At 36.4% G+C, this 14,411-nt stretch overlaps 1 protein-coding gene across 3 annotated transcripts; it reads right to left on the minus strand.

Moving 5' to 3' along the window:
* Window positions 1-148: 148 nt before the first annotated feature.
* LOC143213695 (uncharacterized) lies at window positions 149-14,302 on the minus strand. 3 transcript variants are annotated; one of them, XM_076433766.1, is made up of 8 exons: window positions 14,053-14,302; window positions 12,441-12,728; window positions 12,066-12,372; window positions 11,535-11,752; window positions 10,828-11,207; window positions 6,167-9,416; window positions 4,995-5,119; window positions 149-4,929 (listed from the first exon to the last, which is right to left on the minus strand). In XM_076433766.1, exons 1-8 carry the CDS (start codon window positions 14,125-14,127, stop codon window positions 4,869-4,871), a joined length of 4,704 nt encoding a protein of 1,567 aa, XP_076289881.1. In that variant the 5' UTR covers window positions 14,128-14,302; the 3' UTR covers window positions 149-4,868. The 3 variants fall into 3 exon arrangements, with proteins under 3 accessions (XP_076289881.1, XP_076289883.1, XP_076289880.1); XM_076433768.1 differs by having other exon boundaries at window positions 11,535-11,716; window positions 12,435-12,728; XM_076433765.1 differs by having other exon boundaries at window positions 12,435-12,728.
* Between the last annotated feature and the right edge of the window lie 109 nt (window positions 14,303-14,411).

The following is a 14,411-nucleotide window of genomic DNA, read 5'->3' on the forward strand; positions in this document are numbered from 1 at the left end:
AATTTACGATTATTACTTTAATCCAATTGTACAGGACATATTAACTCTAAATGTTTTTGATTGGAGCAATTAACGTTAACCGTAAATAGAAAGTAATCTGTACAGAGAACGTATCACAAATTTAGAGAAATAAATCGAACACCTTAAGTGTATCATAATCATAGATAATCTTTATTTTTTTGCATAACTCCTCGTACAGCTGTGCAACATAAGAAAATTACGTTGTATTATTGTATAGCTGTTGTAAGCGAAAATCAAATACATGGTTCTCGCCGTTACATGTTACGACACTTCATAATAATAATGTAGTGGAATTTTAAATTCATAATTAATTACGGGCTCTCGTGCTAAATAAAATCCCTTGTCAACCGTATGTTTGAACAATATTCTTAAAAAAAAAGAACACGAAACAAAATCCACTCTAATTACATTCATGATGCTAAAAAAGAAAACGATCGGAGTGTTTTTTTGCCTGTTTAAAATAAAATATTTTTAATAATAGCACGGAGAACGGTGTACCATATATATTGATCAGTCACGAACAAAACCACGAGCATTACAGTAGAATATAGTATGGATTTCTTACTTCGTATTATTTCTTTGAGGAACTGTTAAGGAGTGAGCTCGACACTTACAGAAATAAAAAGACAACGTGAAAACGTAATCGTAAAACAAATACATTCGATCGAAGAGTTCGAGTTTACTTTCCGAATGCGAACCAAAGGGTTCATATTTAGTTTATTTATTTATTTAATTTACTAATTTTAGGGAGTTTAAAGTACAATTAAACTTTATAATTGTACCGCAGTTAGAAACTCCTTGATTCGCATTGCTAGTATTATTATTATTATTGTTATTATTATTATCTAAATGCCCTCCTAAAATCGTTACTTTATTATCTACGAAATAAAATAATAACCCAAAAATTAAACACTGTTCTCGAATCGATATTTTCGTATATATCCTAATATCATATAATATAATTATTATAGGGTACAGAGGATAGTATTCAGAATAATGGTAATAATGTTAACGTGAATGTTGTATAATCCTATTTACGGTGTTTCTCAACGCCCAGAGCTCAATAGCCCTCGTCATCACAAAACTGTTTACCGCCGTTTAAGCAACGTCACATATTACTCAATAAATTATACAATATATGAGGCTATCGAGGTTTCCGTTCGCTATAATTACATTATTACATAGATTTCCGTTTCTAGTTTAATGTACAATAATTATTTTCCACCCCTTTCGGCTCGTCCCATTGTTCGCGTATTTTTTGGGTAGGAACAAATAAACAGCTGTGGCCATACCATGTTAAATAAAAACACTTACAACCTCTTCTTCCCGAAAGAACATTCGATTATCGGATTAAGCGTATATTCTCTTCTTATTTCGTTTGTGCGAATGAAAGATTACTGGAAATCGTGTGTGGTTTATCGGGTTGAGAAACACCGATACTCCCATTACACAAAAGTTACTTAAAAGTTACATCATGTCATGGGAATGTCGATGAACATTCCCATAAGCACCTGAAGCATACAGTGAACATTCTCTCACGTACATTGTATTTAATTACAGTCAGTCATTGGACTTATTTCATAACACAAATTCTCTCTCATGTTGTGAACATTACCAGAAATTACTGATTAATGAAGCAGTAAAAGAAAGGATAAGTACACCGTCGCGCGCCGTTTTCGATCGACGATAGAATTTCTACGTTAGGAATCATTCATCATAAACAATCCGATCCAAATCATGTTTATAATCTAAATACGAGTCACGTTGGAAAACGATATTAAGTATAAAAAGCGAACGTCAACGGTGTACGAATACTGTTCTTTCCATCACTGGACATTGTCAATAGAATTGTTACAGATATCCGTGTGAATTGAATACAATAAATTTTTCGTGGACTAAGATTATAATATAAGGCCTCAGAACATTTGACTCGCCTTTGGGCATCTCATAACTCGCAGGATCCTTGTACATGCCACGTTGTTTAATATCTTTGACTCGGTTATCCATTTTGGTAAACGTAAATTTTCAATTAAATCCGTATCGTCATTAATGTATGAAGTCAAGAACTGTTGCAAAGTAAAAATAATGAATGATTAACTCGATTAATTGTAAATAGTTTTCTCCATGACGATTACTGTACACCAAAATAATGGAAAAACAGATGTTCTACAAGTCATGAGACGTTGCGTATCTATTTGTTAAATGATTTTAAGAGATGATCCTTTTCAAATATTTCTCTGCAAACATATTGCAACAGAGAGTACAAACTGCTACAAAACAATTCCAATATGATTTGCTTTACAATTGTTAATACATCTACGTCATACGCTCATTATGTATCATTTTTTTAAGGCCATATACGAGATTTAATACAAAGGTGCTACTCCTTTAGGTCAGCGTTTGATATATTGATGTAATTTAGAAATTTGTCTAGGGGTAGACAAACGGACGACACAGCCTTGACAGAGAATGTTCACGGTGTAAGACAGCAGCGTAGACATATCTCAGCGCAGCCTCACTTTATCATTGGTTAGTATTTCAGCTAATAATTATTTATACAAAGTTACAATTTTTTTTTCGAATTTCTATCATGATAACTAGGTGCGGAAGAACCCTTCGTAGACAAAATCCTTTCTCTCTTTTTTTTTGTACAAAGAATAACATTAGGAGACGTTACAACTATTTAACTTCAATTGTAGGGTTGATATAGATCTCGATTCTACATTGTATGGACAAACTTGGTAACTTTAATTACACAAAGAAATAAATGGACACTTATTTTCCTTGTAATTTGCATAACACTATTACGGTACATCAAATACAGACTACGAAGGGTGTTGTTTGCGGGATAAGTAATTTGTAAATTATTAACAGAAAATCAAGGCTTGTTTGAATTTCTTCTTTCTCTTGTTTCTTTTAAATCATGTACGCAAAAAATTAAAAAATGCCTTAAAATCTACAATGTAAATACTACACAACGAACAGAGTGTAACAATATGTAACAGTTTTCTTCTTCTCTTTTCCTTTTTTTTTTAAATACGTACGCATCTATTATGGCAAAAGGTGGGTCTTGTGCCGAGTTATTCTTGGCTACTGTCAATTTTTAAGCCAATATTACAGATAACTATCCTAATCTTAAATAAAACGTGTACGGCTCAATCGTTAATACGTCGACTAACTACTTTCTGCTTTAGGGGACTTCTAAAAAGGATGTCATGCTACATTGATTGTATTCTAATTACATTTACAGAAGCTAATATCACTCTCGATAAAATTGCACTCGTTGTAAAAGAACACGCGATTCTTTGATCTTGTAAACTCGTTAATGTGTAAAAATGTTACAAATACGAAAGTGAAAACAAATTATAAGCATCTTATCGGAAAGAAAAAGCGTGATCTAAAAAATAAAAAAATCTACAAACAACGTTATTCCACGTCGAGAACATGTTTTTAAAATATTTCTTTTGGTTTTTTAATTTCTTTACCGGCGGCTTGTCATAATTTTTCTATCTCATCTCATTACTTTTACTCTAACTTTTACTGATACGTTCTCATAAAATGAGATTCAAAGACACGTTCGGTTCTATAACAAAATGAAAAAAACACAAAAAGAAGGAAAATAACTCTTTAGAAGTCCCGTAATAATTTAATTCTCATTCAGCGTACTCCTCGTTCCGTTTTTTTTTCCATTCACGCTACGATAAAACACGCATCATTACTGTACGATTTAATCCTATTAAAATGGCATTCAGTATTTCACTTATACGGTTAATTCCTTCAATATATAAAAAAAATATACAATTTTCGACTACTCGATGCGAGTCGTTCAATAATCGTTGAGTTTGTACTATCCGAATGCCATTTTCCGTGTATGATACACAACTTTTTCCTAGAGCAGCGCTACAAGAACTGTAGTACTACCCGCGAAAAAATCCTAATTAAACTATAATTAATGTCTAGATGGGACTCCATTGATATTCGGTCGTTTCACAATACTCGTGTAACATGTGTCACCATTTACAAAACGAAATAGAAAATTAACAAATAAAGTAATCCAGTCAGATATGTGTCTTTTTAATACACCTAACATTCCGGAAATCTATTAAAAGTATCTAATCAGACGAGAATGGTTAATTTTTGTTCTCAGATAAAATATCAGATAACGTAAGAATAAAATTCATCTTACTTTTGTTTCTTTGCAACATCTCGTCATCATAAAATAAGAAAACCTATTTTTAGCTAATACGTTTAGTTATGAGAAACATTTTCACGAGTTGCGAACGACTTATACTTACCTTACGATTAGCCTCGATAAATTGCACACATTCAGTGCTCGTTAAGTTTCGTTATCGAGGTGTTCTTGTTTCAGCTTAATAGTCTTTTTTTAGTTTTTTTTTTGCAAGTCACGTCAGTATACATATATGTATATATATATATATATATATGTTTTTTTTGTTTTCATAGCGTCTCGATTGGGCAAGGTATTGGTAATGCTGTCGCGTTACCATTCTGTCTTATTCGTAAAAATGGCTTCATGCCAACGTGTCAAATGTCCATTCGTTATTATTGTATAATTTAAATAATTTATAATTTACAGATCCTGCAGAACACAAGTGGTTGCACGCAAGCATATCCCATCGGCAGACTTGTATATATTACATAAAGTGCTTGTGGTATACCACCCACGTTAATGTGACCAGTCGTTATATGATATTTCTCATTGTACCATACTGTAACTTTTGGCATACACACTCGAAACCATACTCCTCGCATACACCGTTGCATAGAATAGATGTGAAAGTGCAAGCCAAGTGTATGCACGATTAGAGTCACATGTTATTTGCCTTCTACCGCACTCTTCTGAATGCTTTCTTAATTTTCCTTTGCGGTACCGCTTGAGGTGTACCACTGAAAACGAAAACATACAAAATTAACATAAACGCTTCCCAGAATTATTTTCATTTTATATTTACCTGAACATAACAGGTGCATTTCCACCAGTGAAGTTAAACGATGGCGGAGTATTGGGATCAAATGTTAGGGTAGTACTGGGAGCATTGAAGTTAAATCCTCCTGTAGATGATGCGGGAGCTTGTGCCTAAATAAATTTCGAGATATTAATTAAAATATAATTTTATACACTTTAATACACTTCCAAATAATTTGAAAACGGACACTTTTCGGAGTAAAATTTCGAATTTTTTTTCAAACTTAAATATGCTGTAATCTTTAGTGACCTATGAACGAATCTCAAAGGATTTTTCGATGTCTTAGAAATGGTTGATTTTACAGACCTATAAAAAACCGTGAAAAACTTTTTTCATTGAATCATAAGCCTAGAATTACCAAACAGATGAAAATGAGTTTTTGGGAACTTGTAGTGAAAATAAAATAAGAGTATGTACGAAAAATGTTATTTGAAAAAAATGTTTTCTTCACTATTTATTTTGCAACTGTTTTAAACAAATGTCGTGTTTTCATAGCAGACCACTTTTCAAAAAATTGGAAAAAAATTAGGATACAGCCCCAAGTGTCCCCATTACGGACCTCTTTTTAAAAAGACGGACATTTGAAAATTTATAATTAATTATTTATAAATTTTGTTGTCTGAAAATAAAAGCAATTTTAAGTTAAAGTTATGCAGTGGCCGCAGCAATCACCGGATTCGAATCCGATTGAAAAACTGTAGGATGAAATGAATCGAAAGGTGAAAATAAAGTGTCCAAATTCAGAGAAACAATTGTGGACTCATTTAGAAAGTGCTTGGAACGAAATCTAGGAAAAAACTTGTTGCTAGATTGCTTCGAATTGTAAATGCCGTTATTGCCCAGCGAGGTAGACGAACGAAGTATTTAATAACTTTCATCTATTTACTGGTCAAATCCTTAACATGTAATGCACTATGATGCTTCTATGTCAATCATATACATTTATATCAATTCTACTTCAAAGTAATTTAAGTTATAACGTTGATAGAAACTTTTAGATTCGATTCCGCCAAGTGGTCAAATATTTGTGGACGGTAGTGTAGGTCTCTAAAGACTGCAACATATTTAAGTTTGAACAAAAGCCGAAATTTTACTCCAAAAGGTGTCCGTCTTCGCGTGGAATGATCCTTGTATAAAACAATAGGTTTTTTACTTACAACGGCACCAAAATTGAAACCTCCTGAAGGTGTGGCTGGTGCTGTAGATCCGAAATTAAATCCTGTATTCGAATTGGGTGTAAATGACGTTGACGGTTGAGTTTGAGTTGCTGGTTGAGGTACTCCGAAAATCGGGTTTGAAACAGCAGGCTGGCCGAACGCTGGTATTTCCGGTTTAGGTGCATTGAACGTAAAACCGGAAGAAGTATTTGCAGTGGGATTATTAAATGTACTTCCAAACACATTGCTACTCTGCGGCGTAGTTGTGTTACTGCCAAATGTGAATAACGGTTCCTGTGTCGAACTCTCGGGATTAGCATTCGCAGAGAAGTTGAATCCAGTTGCTGGTTTTGCTACCGGCTGAGCAGGAGTAGTGTTGAAAGTGAACAGATTTGAATTTGGGGTGTTAGTTTCACCTGGTTTCGGTTTCGATCCAAATATATTAGGTTTCGTATCGTTGTTGAACGTTGTGGAAGTACTGCTTCCAAAAACGGGAGGTGCAGAAGGGGCCCCAAAGGGAGACGGTGTAGCTGATGTTGCATTAAACGCTGACGTAGGTGTTGCTGTTGGAACTTGTGGAGTTGGATTAAACAGAGGTGTCGGTTTGTTATCTGTGCTTCCAAATACAGGCAATTTAGTATCAGTCGATCCAAAAATCGAAGTTGTAGGTTTACTCTCTGTGCTTCCGAAGGCTGGTAATTTGTTGTCCGGTATTCCAAAAGCAGGTGGTTTACTTGCATTCGCCCCGAAAGTGGGTTGCTGCTTGTTCTCTTCTGTACCAAATGATGGTATAGTTTTTGTATCTGTATTTCCGAATAATGATGGTGTACTCGAAACAGTCGAGAATATTGAACTTGCAGTGGGGTCGCTTGGTAATGCTCCGAAGGTTTTGGTCGCTAAACTTCCTTCCGCAGTTTTGTTATCGCCAAAGGTGAAGGTACTAGATGTAGTAGAAGCCGGCGTTGATGTTACTATTTGACCAAAAGTGGGCAAAGATGTTTGCACTGGTTTTGCTTCGGAAAATACAAAGGAAGCTTGAGTAGAAGATGGAAGACTTGTCACTATGTTTTTAGAGATACTACTGCTAGCCACAGTTGTGGTGACTGGTACACCGAATGTAAAAGCAGCAGTTGTTTTAATTTCTTGAGAAGCAGTTTGAGAAGTCGTAGTTAAGGTACTGGGGTTAGTAACAATACAAGGTGCAATAGTTTCTGTCGTTGACTTGGAAACCGGTGCTATTGTACTTCCAAATAACAGACTCGGTTTAGCTTCTTCTGTACCCGGCGGTTTGGTTTCAGGTTTAGGTACACCAAATGTGAATGTAGATGGAATTGACGTAGACGATGGTATACTAACTGGTTGCTTATCGTTTCCTACAGTATTTACTGGTTTCGGTATGCCGAACGAGAATGTCGAGACTGGTTTTTCGGCCGCTTTCTCGGAATCCTGTTTCGCATCAATTTGTTCACTAGTTTTTGCTTCTGTCTGGAATCCAAAACAATTGTTTACAGCTGGGACAGTATTGCTTTCAGGTTTCAGTACTTCACTTGTTGGTTTTTTCTCTTCTTTCTGGATGCCAAACGTAAACTGGCCGACTTGACTGCTCGGTTGGCTCTCGCCGAATTTAAAGCCGGTAGTAGGTGTTACATTGTCAGTTTTTTGTTGATCAGCTTTATCTATCCCAAATTTGAAGTTAGCGGCTGTTGATGGGAAGCCGAAACTAAATTGTAAATTGGAACTAGTGCTTGCAGCGGCGTTGTCCGGCTTCTTTGCTCCTGGTTTCAAACCACCGCAACAAACGCATTCGGTAATTTTCGCCTCGTTTTGCACCATACACGAGTCACAAGTCCACGCGTCTTCTGGTTTCTTAAATTTGTCTCCGAAACCATTTGCGACCAACGGCGTAGCGACTTTAGTGGTACTTCCAGTGTTGGGTTTGGTTGTGTTGCAACAGGGGCAAGTATCAACCGAAGCATTGTTTCGAACCATACAACAAGGACATTCCCAGGTATCTTTGTTTGGTTTAAATTGATCCATAATCTCATTTTTAGTATCAGCTGAAGTATTTAATGATGTACTAGTCGACATACCAGTCTTCTGATTGACTAATGTACTTTGTACAACATGACTGATTAGTTCACACGACTTGACAAAGAACTGGTTATCTTTACCACCGTCGACAGCGTTACCCTCTTTTTTGAAACCTAGTTTTGACAAATTTGATTTAGATGCTTTACAAGACAAGCACAACGTTGAACCTGTAGCAATTTTTAATTTACAATTGGAACATTCTCCAGATATTTCTGAGGGTTTAACACTGTCTTTGCTAAAGTTTGGTAATTTTTCTGCGTTCGATTTCGGATTGGAGTCAGGTTTACGTGTATTACACGCGGGACATGTTTTATCTGATTCTTTGTTTCTCAGCAGACAGGTACTGCACTCCCATTGACTGCTTGAAAGTTTAAACTGAGATCCAAAATGATCATTGACTGCAGTTTTCGATTCACTGGCACTTGAAGGTGAAGATGACGATTCGGAGGTCTTGCCCTTAATATTTGGTTTGGCAGCTTTGCAAGCAAAGCATTGGGTTTCAGTATTATTGTTCTTGATCAAACATTCAGAACATTCCCACATGCTTAAACTATCTTGCAGTACATTAGCTTTTGAATTCGTAGTTTTATCCTCTTTGTTCGTATCCAATTCGGCTTTAGTCTTGTTTGACTTTTCAATCTCCATTTTCGTGGTTTTCGAACGGAATATACCCGTAATGTTCGGAGGAGGAACAAATTTCTCTACGCTCTTCGTTTTGTCTTTCGGTCTGGGCGCTGTAGACGAGTCAGACCAGATGAAATTTTGCTCTACAGGTACACAATTACTAGACGACACTGTGGATTTAGTATTACTTCTTTTCGAAGGCGAACTTAAATTGCTAGACTGTTCGATCGATTGTTTGTCAGCACTGATCGGGCTGCTAAACGTGAAGTTATTAATAGATTTCAAGCTCTTTGTGACATTCGTTATTTTGATAGGACTCGCAAAGGTAAAGGTTTCCTCCTTGGCTACGAAATTTTTATCTATCAACTTTGAGGTATCTGATGGCGTAAAATTGAAGTTAGGTAAAGAAGATATTGGCAAAGGTATACTTGGTAAATTCACTGGTTCCAAGGTTGCTTTTTCGGTACGATTTCCCCAGATTCGAGAATTCATCTTGAGTTTTCTTTGATTTTTCGAATCTTCGTCGTCTTGTGTTCTGTAAAAAGTATCATTTGTATGAATAAATGTTTTTGTACAACGTATTTGGTTTAAGTATGTATTAGGTTGTTGCATATGAAATGTCCGATTTTTAGCAATGACATTAAACAAACGCAATTTTGTACCCAATGTATTCTATCTACAAATTTCAAGTTTCCTGATTGTATTACGGTTGTTCGGGATTCGAATTATGGGATTTGCCGGCCGTTACGCCAACCGTCGAGCGACACTTGCTCTGGCCTTTTTTCATAATGTTTAGAGTCGCGTAGCGATCGCTCGTTACCGTTGCATACTGCCGCGAAGTGTTTGTAAGCGCCCATCACCGGTAAATCCCATGGTTTGAATCTCGAACGTTGCGTCTTCCCGGATCATACGAGCGATCCGGAACCAATCGCGTGCGACCCCGCCTGCCGTTTCGAAGAATATTTAAAGGCCCTCCCTTGGCGGAACGCTCTCTCTGCTTTGTACCGTTCTTCACTCACGATGCATTATACTCTTCCGATCAGTTCTGCGAGTTAAGACCATCGTTCAAGTAACACGTTCTCATTTTATATATGTTGTTTGTTCGCGACAATCACCGCACTGTCTTGAAATATCCATTCGCCATTTCTTTTGAGTCGCAGACGATTCTGTTTGTTCGCGTCGCGATCCGTGATTCTTCCCGCGTCAAGATCTCCGTCCGCGGCGGCCCTTGTCAAGGTTCGCACAAGATCTCCGTCGCGCTCCAAGGCAGACCCTCGCACGCGCAAGATTTCCGTATTTTGATCCGTCGGCGATTCCAATTTTGAATAAAGTGCAGTGTGAAATCAACTCTAAATTCAATCTGTCTCCCTCATTCTCACGATCCATATCATTGCCTTCCTCGCGCGCTCACCTCTGAGCGGTTCCAGCGTCAGGCGCCTCCGACCGTCGGTCGACGCCGAACAACGGTAAAAATAAGATATTGAGTCATTCTAAGATTATGGTCATATAATAAGATTATGGTCATATAATAAGATTATGATCATTCACGTTTTTCATTTACAAGATTGTTATCTTGATTCTGTAGTTCTTGTTTTTATCATCAACGACTAGTAAGTTAATTAATCACCACATTTTCACCAAAAATCACATAAAAGTTATTTTTCTAGACATATAAAAGAAATACACGACAGTCAAGTTGGTTGACGTTGAAATAAACATGTGCTCTAATAAAGACATTTATTAAATAATTCCTTATGAAAGCATCTTTATAATTTTAGAACCGGTTATTTGACCGGTCGTGGTACGTTTAGAATTAAGGATTATCTTTGTACCTCAAAGTTTTATATAATAAACCTATAGACTGTAACAGCATTTCTTGATCGAAACGTTTTATAAGAGCCGCATTCTAAAATCGGACATTTCATACGCAACAACCCAATATTTACCTGAGATGGTATTCTTGCGGAGGTGGTGGTTCGCTTCGGGCAGAAACAATTTTTCTAGCCGCGAGTGTAGTGTCCTGTATTTTCTGACGCCGTCTTAACTTTAATATATCGGGTACGGTAGGTACAGTCAATTCACGCGCTAAGTGACGCAACCCGACTTTTCTTGCTGGCGAAGTCTCTTCTCTAGTCCTTTTCTTGTTCATCGATGTATTATTTAACATTTTCAACGGAATCTTCTTAGCGTCTGTTATCGGCGATGAGAAGTGTTCTAAAGCTTCTAATATTTTCTTAGCAGTTTGACTCATGCCAGATGAATCAACCACGCTTGTGTTAGACGGTTTTACTTCAACGCATGTCCTTCTTGGAACTTTAAGTTGAATCTACAAATGAAAATTTCTTCGTGTAACTTGTGCGAATAAATTAACTATAACAATAATAACTAGACTGCGGATTTTATGCATTTATGACGAAAATGGACACGTACAATTTAAAGCAGTGGACGAATTAAGAAGGCTCAAAAGGACATCAGTGTATTAATTTCAGCTTAATAAGACAATTAAAAAAGAAGAAAGGAATTTTTATTTGTGACTCCTGTGTCTTGCAATCAATGCAAACATTTTTTATTTTTCATAAAGATCGCAGTCTAATAATAATATCTATATAAATATGAAGCAGTATTCGTCGTATTAATATACAATGAAGCGTACCTCATTCGAACAGTTAAATAAACCACGACTTCGTCCGTAAAGACTAGCTGTGTTTGCTCCACCAAAAGTAGTATTTCCACTGTAAAATGGAGATGATAACGGCGACGCACGGTCCGGCGTGTTTGTCATTACTGACGCGTTAAAGCTTGGTCTGCGACTGCTTAAAGTATCTCGATTACTATCTAAAAATAAAGACCTCGGAGGTTGTGTACGATTGGCTATAATAAAGTGGAAACATTTCTGTTAAAATACATCTTAAAGATTTTTTTTCATTTATTAAGATGATGATTAGACTGCAAATCTTCATGCAAAATAAAAATGTTTTGCATTGATTGTGGGAAACAGGAATAACATAAGAATTGATTTCATCCCTTAACGACTTTGTTGCATTAAAAGCAACACTACAACATTCTTGAATTTTGAAAATCTTTCACTGTTTTATATTTCGCCCAACCAATGTCTTCATAAATGCATGAAGATCCGCAGTCTAATAATAATACTGTACCGGAAGAAAAGAGATATATTACTTACTGAAACTCAATTTGTTGCTAGTAAATCTTTCTCTTTTGGAAAATGGAGAGCTGTAAGATACATTCGACGCAGCCTCTTGCCTAATTGTTTGTGGAATAAGAGAGCTACAACCGCTAGTGCTCTCACTGGATTCAGAATTATCATCCGCACCATTCGCATTTCCATTATTTGTGGCAGTAACTAGTGAATTTAACTCGGATCTCTGAGGAACTATATTCCTAATATCCGATTGTGTCGCAGGTGTGGAAGATACTAAACAGCTAATCCCACTTGGTCCAGCCATCGCAGGTTCAGAAAAATCATCAGACTGTAAGAAATGATTGAGTAAGAAATTGTTTCATGTCGTTCTTTAGATAAAATTATATTTACCATTACATCGTGAGCTAAATATTGTTGTTTAGATGGACTGGCTTTAGTTAGCGAAGTTTTAGCTCTTGTTTGAATTGTAAAGGTGCCAGGTGGATGAGTTACATCCATACGAATACATGGTCGCTTCGAAGGCGGAGGTTTTTGAACTTCCTCTTCGGACTCAACCTCTTCAGGGTTCTCAGTGTCGTCGTCTAATATATCCTCTTCATTTTGAGAAGAATTGAACCACTTACTAATCCACGATCTTTGTGGTATAAGATCTGTTACCTTCGTTGCTACCTTTTTCACAAATGACTAGAAAGAAACAGTACAATCTATCTTTTATCTCCTGTACCATAAAATGCAATTGTTTTATATATGAGTTATACGTAATAACAGTATTAAGTACAACCAATTATGAACAAGAACATAAACGAGATTCCATATGTATATATGTATATACATATGAAAGAACATATTACTCCTATTTATAATTATTACCATTTTTCAAGAAAACGATCTGTGAAAACAGTTATATGGTATTGCACAAGATTGCGCAAAACATAAATTTCTTAATATGAAAAGGAAACTTATTCTTGCTCTGTACGAATTAATTTTGAATGTTACAATAAAACGAAACAGCACTGAATTTTTCTATCATCAAATATTAATCTTCACAATATCTCAAAAACTTAATAACACTTAAATCATTTATTATAATCTACTTTCTGTATACTCTACAATTTGAACTATGTACATTATTTACAATGATCATCAAACATCCTGTCAAAAAGTCCAAATGAAAGTGTCATTATGATAGAATATTACGTGATAGGTTAGGTGAGCTGCAAACTTCAAAATACGAATAAATGAACATAATCTCTCCATGAATTCTGTACTATCGAAATTAAGTTCCATTTTCGAAAATCAACATCAATTCTGTAAACTTATCCGCGATCTAATATAAAATAGGTATATGTAGCTAGCACATACATTCGTGTTTAACAAAATCTCATATGCTGTTGTTTAAACAGTTCGAATTCAACTTTTGAATAACAATTCTATATTATTCGTGTAATATTCAATTTTTCCTCATCAAAAACTAAATATCACTTATGCATGTCCGACACGAAAATACAATGTCGGCGATTAATATTTGTGTAACATAAAAAACTATCATATACGATCACATTTAAATAATTTCAAATAAATTCGAGATATATATTTTCATTGAAAATTTATTGGACGTATATATTTCGAACGACCGATCGTTCGAGAAGGTTTCGATCCTGATAAGGTTACTATTTAATAAGGATTAAGAGTCGGATCAAGAAATTTCCGAAGATTTTTCTCTCGGGAGGGAATCCCGTTTCAAGGTTAGACATTGTAAAGTGCATTCGATAAATAGGTATATTATATAGGAAAAAGATTGAGGTTATCGAGAGTGTACTCGCATAACCGTGACATCGTATGCGTCCAACGGGAATAGGTTTTCGGTGAAAAAACAGTATAAACGTGATCCAATGTGTGCGGCGGACTTGTTGGTGGATTTGGTTAGGATGATGAGAGCGGGAAGAACCGTTGGACTGGGAACAGGTTCGTTTCTGTCGCAAGATGAGACTCATGAGTGGCTACTCACATTGTTTGCGTCGTAGGGCTTCGCATTGCGTGACGATGACCGTCTTGCGCTTGAATTGTTGTTTCCCTTGGCCATGATCGGGCGCCGATCACTCCTATTTACGAGTGGAGAATACGAACGAAATGAACTTTACAGGTCGCATCCCAGAAATTGTCAGCGAATCACCAGCTTCGTGCACCGGGAACCCACGAGAGGAAATATGGCTGCCCGAAAGACCGCCACCAGGGCGCCCAGGTTTCCCCCGACTATTGCGCTGTTCTCGCACTTGCCCACGTGACCGCGGACCTAAAGGACTGAAGCCTGAAGCATAAAGTAGATTTGTGGGTGAGAGGGGTGCTGCTGCGAGCGGGGGGATTTTT

This window comes from Lasioglossum baleicum, chromosome 11 (genome assembly GCF_051020765.1).
Source record: "Lasioglossum baleicum chromosome 11, iyLasBale1, whole genome shotgun sequence".
Lineage (NCBI taxonomy): Eukaryota > Metazoa > Arthropoda > Insecta > Hymenoptera > Halictidae > Lasioglossum > Lasioglossum baleicum.

Coding starts and splice junctions, on each gene's coding strand:
- LOC143213695 (XM_076433765.1), bottom strand. CDS start 14,127: ATGGCCAAGGGAAACAACAATTCAAGCGCAAGACGGTCATCGTCACGC. Junction 12,729..14,052: donor AGCCCTACGACGCAAACAAT/GTGAGTAGCCAC, acceptor GTTTCTTTCTAG/TCATTTGTGAAAAAGGTAGC. Junction 12,373..12,434: donor ATTTAGCTCACGATGTAATG/GTAAATATAATT, acceptor CATTTCTTACAG/TCTGATGATTTTTCTGAACC.